Source organism: Antrostomus carolinensis, unplaced genomic scaffold (assembly GCF_000700745.2).
Source record: "Antrostomus carolinensis isolate BGI_N321 unplaced genomic scaffold, ASM70074v2 scaffold53998, whole genome shotgun sequence".
Lineage (NCBI taxonomy): Eukaryota > Metazoa > Chordata > Aves > Caprimulgiformes > Caprimulgidae > Antrostomus > Antrostomus carolinensis.
Genome location: NW_010334673.1, coordinates 1 through 7,945, shown reverse-complemented (window position 1 = coordinate 7,945; position 7,945 = coordinate 1). Strand labels below are relative to the sequence as shown.

General features: G+C 44.4%; 1 protein-coding gene across 1 annotated transcript; it reads right to left on the bottom strand.

Annotated features, from left to right (window-relative positions):
- Positions 1–3,774: 3,774 nt before the first annotated feature.
- LOC104529843 (ankyrin repeat and KH domain-containing protein 1-like) lies at positions 3,775–6,960 on the bottom strand (the record flags this gene model as incomplete). The annotated part of the gene is made up of 3 exons (XM_010174263.2): positions 6,854–6,960; positions 5,174–5,323; positions 3,775–4,872 (listed from the first exon to the last, which is right to left on the bottom strand). Coding segments are annotated over exons 2-3 (1,205 nt in total), but the record flags the coding sequence as incomplete, so codon positions are not given.
- Between the last annotated feature and the right edge of the window lie 985 nt (positions 6,961–7,945).

Genomic DNA, 7,945 nt, shown 5'->3' with positions numbered 1-7,945 from the left:
TTCCAATCCAAAACAGTCTGTGATTCTATGATTACCTTGCCTTTCATAAAAGTGGGTTAAAAAAACCTTTGCTCAGTATTAAAAATGGTTTCTATGAACAATGACTTACAGAATCCTGATTTTAGTAATGAGCTTCCTTTTTATGTACTTACCAACAAAATCAGGTTTTGTAATACTAAAACTTTTTGCAATACCATACTCTGCAGTTACTTGGGCCATGAATTCAAACTCTTCATCATGCTCTGAAAGTGTAACTGAGCTTTGAATAGTGTATCAATCTCACACACACTCTGCTGAAAATTCAGTTTATTATCAAAGCCCCCAAGCACTTCTGCAGAAACTGGTTATTGCAAGGGCTACCTCCACCTTTAGAGAAACAGCTGCAACACTTGGTCACCCCACATAAAATAGGGAGCCCAGCCATTTCATGCAACTTCATACTCATGTGCTGTTTCCTAAGCTGGCATACTTCAAGTTTGTAATACCTTCTAATGCCACGTGGGCAAGGTCTCAAACCCCTTCTTACAATACAGAGGAAAGAAGTAACAAATAGATTTCTTTTGGTCTTCTCCACAGTCTCCCCAAATTACTGGGCTAAGTCTGCCCTCAATATGCAAGGTGCTAGGACAAGAGATCTAAAACAGACGTGAGACAAAAGGACATTTTTAGAACAGATCCACAGCCAGTGAGGAGATCTGCATACGTATCTGTGCCTCAAAGGAACCGGTGAATCAGAGAAGACTCAAGCTGCAACTCAGCTTACCCAGTAACAGGAAAAGCAGAGTACCCAAACTCCACGCTGAGGTGACAACTCACTAAGAAAAAGCTGGTTTAGTGCACAATCAAATTATATTAAAATTCCACCAAATAAGGTTAGAGGGGATCATCAAGAGATGTCGATTTGTGGAAAAAATTGCCACAGCCCAACTGCACAAGACAGGCACAAAAGACAAACCTCTGCGCCCATCATGTGCCAAGTCACAGCTAAGATGAGAGGATCAGCGTCCATCTGCTTTGGTGGCCACTACTCCTCCCTCTCAGCACACAAATGTGCACTGAATTGCCAGGCAAGGCCCAGCCTGCTCCTTGTCCACCACACTGCTCTTGGCCAAAGCATAAGCCAGCAGTGAGCGGCCCTTTCACCTCCTTCTCAAAATCTCATGAATCCTGCCACCGAGCCCTTAGGAAACAGCCAAGCTAGCTGCCCAGTCCAACCCACCCGAGAGGCTGAGCTGAGCAGAAAGGTGTGTTTCCCTGGGAAGAGCCAGTGAATGAGATGGGTGGACAGACTACAGGAACACACTTAGGCTCCAAGGGTAGGCATCAGAGAGGTCCTCAGCCTACCATCCCCGCTCCTTTCCTCACTATCCTTCAAAAGACCCCCTTCTCCCCAGCCTCTCCTAACCCCCCCTTCCTGTGTGACAGAATTTAGATTCTGATCAAAATCAGTATTAAGTAGAATGACACTAAATGAATCATCTAAGGACCTGGCGAACCTTCTGCCGTGCAGAATTTTAGCAGCGCATCTGCCAATTTGCAGTTTTTCTTCACCTTGCAATATCCTAATCAGATTCCAGCTCAGAAAAAATGAGTTCTGTTCAAGTATGTTCGTGCTTCAGTTGAGAACTTCACACTTACCTCCCCAAAGTCAGCCACATGAGCTCTCCTTGGGTATTTGCCTAACCTTCCTAACTCAGGGAAAAAACAGATTTAGACTATATTTTAAATACTCACAGTCATTTAAGGTTATATAAAGGAGCAAGAAATTTTTTCCCAGTGACAAACAGATGACCTTAGAATAAGGGAAGAGCAAATTTTTTGCTGCTATAGGAAGTCCCAGACAGCCATCCGCACACAGGATGCAATCACCAGAAAAATCAGCAGATCCCATTTGCCCTAAGCTCCCTTCCCCAGGGATTATTTCAACAACAGCCAACTTCCAGATTAGATCACTGCAGAGAAAAAGCTGAGCCAATGTAAAGTGTTTCTGGAATCTGCTGTGGAGAGTCTGGCAATTCTTAGCAGCCTATCTAACAAACAAGGTCCAGCTACTTTGCCTTCCGCAGCCTTAGTTACATCTGATTTTCCTTACTGCACTGGGACTGGATGTGGCACAAAAGCTCTAGGTATTCACTTCCTCTGCAGAGCTATACAGCCCAAATTAAACTATGAAGAAAACTACAGTCATAGCAAACATCCCAGTTTTGTGGTTAAAGCTAGTCAGATAGAAGTGTTCTTCTGGTTTTCTCAAGTCCTGTACGTTTGTATATCAACCAAGAGGAATGGGAATGCTGAAAATTATCTTTCCTCATCACCATGTCTTCCAAATGGCTCCTTCTCCTTTAGTCTGAAAGTCAAAACTTCTTGACTTGTCCCAATCCAACATTCAAGTCCTGAAGCATTAGTCCAAATACCTAACATACCCTATGGGGGTAAAGACAATGCTAAAGCAAGGCTCTCTAGCTACCCAGCTTCAATGCACCATAAAGACATTATGGCAAGAATGAAGGGGAGAACAGGGTGGCACAGACTAGATCTTGATGGTCTCTTCCAGCCAAATTGGTGCAGCCAGTTGCCTGCAACACAGTTTGAACACTAAGAGGATAATAATCCTTTAGGCAGAGCACAGCAAGGGCAAGGAGCTCACTGTGAGTGTCCCTAAGCCATTTCAAATAAAAGCAGATAAGCCTGAACTGCTATACTTAACAGCAGTACAGTAACTTCCTAATAAAACACACCATGCAGTAGTGCAGCCATTTCCCAAAGCATAACATAAGCTTATTAAAATCCTCGAGCCATATCAAGATAAAAAATGTATAGAGAGTTTACCCTCACTGAGTCAAGCTCAAGTCTCAGATAAAATATTGAGCAACTGCATGCAGTCACTCCTGCAGCTGGAACCTATCAAGAGTTCTGGCCCTGCTGTTTCAGGTTTGGTATCACCCGACCCTACGTTCCATTCCAACCCAAAAAGCTAAAATTAATGCCACCCTGAACTCTACAAACAGGTGCCTTCTGGAGGACAAGCAATGCCACATCTGCAACGTTCCCAATACCTAACATCCTAGAAGAGCTGAAAAGGGGGAAAAAAAAAAAAAATCAACATTTTAAAGACCACTTGGAAAAAACAGGCCATCCTCATTACATTAGTCTTCTCTAACTGTCATTTGTAAACTACTTCTCAATCAGTTTGAGATAATCAAAGTGCAATGGTTGGAGAAAGGATTCTGTCCAGTGCATGATCTTCGTGACTTACCTACAGGACTAGTCGAAACCCGCTGGGAAGGTGGCCTGAAACCAGGAGCCTTGGAATTGTCAGGATGCACATTTTCCACGTGTCCTAGCACAGAGTTATTCATAAAGGTAGATTGAACAGCAAAAGATGGGTCAGCTGCTGCTCGGGTAGAGAGTGAACAGTCTCCCCATCCTTGGTTAGCTGGCACCTGGTTGCTATCAAAAAGACTACTGAAGTGATTGAAGAGTGTTGCTGGCCCAAAGGTAGGAGGCAATGATTTGTTTGCTGGGTTAATGTGCATCTGAGAACCATTCATAACGTTCACAGCTGATGAAAGCTGCACTGCAGCAGGTGGACCTTGAGAAGGTGTTAAAGGAACTTGATTCGTAACAAAAATAGACTGAGGATCTTGATGGAGGTTTGCATTTGGTACCACTGAATAGAAAGAACCTCTGGACTGCATTCTGTGAGTAACTCGAGGTGCTGGTACAGCTACTTGAGGTAAGTTACTGTTGTCCTGATTATCTGCAACAACTGACCTGGGTGACACTAAGCTTAAAGGAGCAGTTTCTGAGCTGGATGAAAAAGGCATCGACACGGAAGGATTGATCTCTGACATACTGGTTGGCAGTATTTCATCTTGGACATTATTTAGTGGTGCAGGGCTGCTTGGTGGGCGAGTTTCAGTGCCTCCTGAGTTGCTGCTAGCTGACATACTGCAACTACTTGCAACCGGAGATGGTGCACACGCATTTGCAGCGGGCTGGTCTGGTGTTGACACCTTCTCTTTGGGTGCTGAGGCAGCTGAGAAAGAGTCCACTTTAAGTGCAGAATGCTGTGTTTGTGGAGCATTAGATGGCAGAAATGCTGTGGGCACTTGCCCGTTGTTTGAGGGGGCAGAGGAAGCTGAAGGCAGAGTGCTACAGGTGCTCGTCACAGTTGAGATCGCTGTGGCTGCAGCACTTGTCTTGGGAACACAGGCAAACAACTGCTTTCTGACCGAAGAGGGAGTCCGATTGCTGGTTACACACAGCGGTTGGGTGGAAGCAGCCACAGAAGAGACAGTCATAGGACAACTAGAAGTAGCTAATCCAGGAGACTCCGTCTGTAAAATATTTCCATTTTTTTTACCTACACGACTCGAACTATTATGCTTTGGAGAACTATTTGTGCTGCCAGGGTTAACTGGTCTCACTGGGAATGGTCCCCAAGTGTTCGGCGAAGGTGAAAAAGTTCCTCCAAATTGGGCCATTGGTAAGCGAGGGTGCCGGATCTGTTGCATAGTTTGGGCAGCCAGCAAGGCAAAATGAGGGTGAGAATAAGCCAGAGGAAGAGACACTGGAAAAGATGAGCGCACATTCGCTGGGACATTCTTGTTTAACTTGTTAGTAGGCTGGAAAGTAGATAGTGTTGATGACTGGGATGTGACCAGGGGTGGTGCTCCGAGAGGAAACGAGTTCTTGTTTGAAGCAGTCGCAGTGCTGACTCCAGATGAAAAATTTGCATGGATTGATTTGGTACTTGAAGCAGGTGTTCTTATGTGAGTTTTAGGAATCAAGTCTTCCAGTTCCTTGGCAGGATCTTGAATAAGGGCATTGATGAGCTGCACTGCATATCGCGTTGACTCTGTACCACCCCTAGATTAAATACAAACATATTTATCATTTGCAAAAGGAAACCACACTTTGTACAACATTCTGTAGCCTCCACTTTATACTGATCTGCAAGTCTATTAAATGTTTACTCCAATAAGTTTTTTCTTGACTTTTGTGTATCTTAAGGATTATCTTTGAAGAAGCAGACCTTCAGCGTATCTTGGCAGCAGCAATATATGTTCTGTTCCAAGAAGCTAAATACGTCCCATCTCAAAAAGCAAACAAACTTCTTAATAAATGACACTGTGGACTAACTCAAGGCTTTCATTTCTAGATACTGTACCTTATAGTGATCATTCTCTCTCCATTCTTATCTTTTTGCTTATCAACGTCAATATGGGCACCAGTGACATCTTGAATTGCTGTGATGTTGCACCCACCTCTTCCCATTATTCTAGATACGACAGAAGCTGGGACAGATAATTTCTTTGACCTATATCACAAAGATCACAAATCTGTGAGATGTATCCAAACTTCAAAGGCATACAAAAATCCCTCACTGTCTGATAGGTGGCTGAAGCAAGTTTCAGGGCAGCAAGTTTTTCTTCACCTTTTGGAGCCTCTCTAAAACTCCCCCACTCAAACTGTTCATCACCCTCAGTACCTGACAAGGATTCTCTAGAAGCATTTATTCCACCACTGTTGTAACACAGATGTATGTGGCTCAAATTGCTTCAGAAACACTTTTAGATATTATCTTATCTTGTGTACCTTCACAGTGAGACAAATCCTTAGCTTATCAACCTAAATTTACATAAACAGCTCTACTTCAAATATCAAAAGCCCATTGCTCAGCTACTTTGATCACTTCTAGCAAGGAGAAGGTACTTTTCTAATGTTCTCCCAGTGTTCAGCTCTGTAATACCACTTGGATTCACAACTCTTTTAGTATCCACCTCTCTCAGACCTTGAGATCTGAAAGTTGATTGATGACACTATACAATGGTGGGTGGCAGATGTTTAAATTGTGCAATTCTGTGACTTCAGGAGCTGCTGGAAGCCACAGTGAAGGCAGCACAGGTTTTCAGAAGCAGGCTCACTGTCAGGCCACAATACTGGAACCCATGTCTATAGTGAAATAATTCAATTTAGGATTTTTCTAATTCACATGGTATTGGTGGGTCAATGCAGGCATATAGTACTGGGAAGTCTTTGAATATGAGCTCTGCTTGCATTCAGACCCCAGACAAGGTCTCTCTGGGCCACCACTGTCCCCAGACTTTAAAGACTGGACGTCTCAAGCCCATACACCACTTTCGAGCTTGCCAGTGATGTGCAATAATACTGAACAATTAGAGAGGATTCAAAGGAGTTTCAGAAACCACTGGGGTCACAGTGCAGGTGCCTCTGTGAACACTGATCACCAGCCACCCACTGAACAGGCTGCCTGCTTCACCTAGCTATTCCAGTCCTGGAAATGTTCAAGTACTTGATCCTCAGGGAATTTTTTCTCACTTAATACGACTTAAAGGAAAGTCATTTTATTTTAAACACATCTAAATACATGGAAATCTTCTAAAGCATCACCTCATCTTGCCAAGGTGTTTTCTCCTGCCAGGAGAGCATGCTACAACCCTCCCCATCCCCAGAAACCAGGTTCTCAGAGCATGCACCCAGCTCTCCTCCCAAGGCCATCTCATGCTTTGGGCTTTCTTCCCCCTTCCACCCCCAAGGCTCCTCTCTCAGGCTGGACATCACAGGCACCCCCTCCCCAAACCAGAGCTTCCATCATCACCTAACTTTCAAGATACACCCACATGACTTACAGAGCTCCTAACCGTCCCTTGGTAATGCTCCCACCTCAGTCCACTAGGAAACCCACACCATCACCCACATAGACATTCCTTCTCCAGGAGAGCTCACCCCAGTGCCCAGGCCCTTGCCCACCCATCACCTACTGCCATTTCCCTTTCTACCCACCAAGCTCGATGGTTTTTACCTTGAGAAGTGCCCATAACAATACCTTTTTGCTCCCGAACAGCAGCGCCCTCCTCTCTGCAGCTGAAATTGCTCAATTGGTGTTGGCTGCAGTGTGTTGCTAGGGGGAGGGTCCTTCAAAACTCTGCCTACTTGCCTGTCAAGGGCAGAAGGGATGTTTTCATTGGTTATTTGTTTGACAGACATCTCTTCTAGCCAAAGGGTTACTCACAGGGAGAGAGGAGAAGAGTTCTTGTTGAGACCAGGGGAGACTTTTAGGAGAGGAAGGCATGCAGTGAACGCATCTGAAGTTGCCAAACAGCTCTTTGGCAGGATGCACGCTTTAATCAGTCGGGGCATAGCAAACACCAGAGCAGAACACTTTATGGACACTTTCTTTATGACACAAGGCCTGATTCCTCAGGGATGAAAAAAGGATGTGTTTTGGATGCCATCTCTAGAACCCTGCCATCTCCAGCAGAAGAGTGGACAATACCCAAACAAGCAGCTGACTGAGACTATGAGACTCACAAGACCCAGGAGGAGAGATGGACCAGCTCCAGAGTCACTGGCAGGGTCTGTGTGCAGCCCTGGAAGAGTCAGCTACCTGTTTAATGGTTTCATGCTGGCACAACTCACCAAGCGGTGGGCAGTGTGCAACCGCACATTTAGCTAGGCCATGTCACAATGGAGAACTCCATTTGCAAACACAAAAGGCAGAAACTGAGCCAGCTTTCTCCAGGTTCAAATGCTTAAATTTGCAGATTCAACTGCCTTTTTAATCTCTATTAAGAACAGTGTGTGGCTTCCACTAGTCTGAATGCATTAAATCCTCCATACAATTATGTTCCTTGCACGTAGTTTAAAATTCTATTTGGTCGCTATCATTGCAGAACACAGGAGGGCATCCCAAGTGCACCCAAAGCATCTGATGCTTGTATGTTCATGCTGTATTCCTTTTTGATAAAGAGAACAAAAAAAGGAAAGCCAGATGATCATTTCTAGCTATGAGTAGTAGACATCATAAAGTTTAGAGAAAAGATTATGGCAATTAACACCCCAGTATAATAAACAACAGTACATTTTCAAAGGGAAAGTTTGCTTTACAGAAAATCATAGATTCATAGAATGGTTTGGG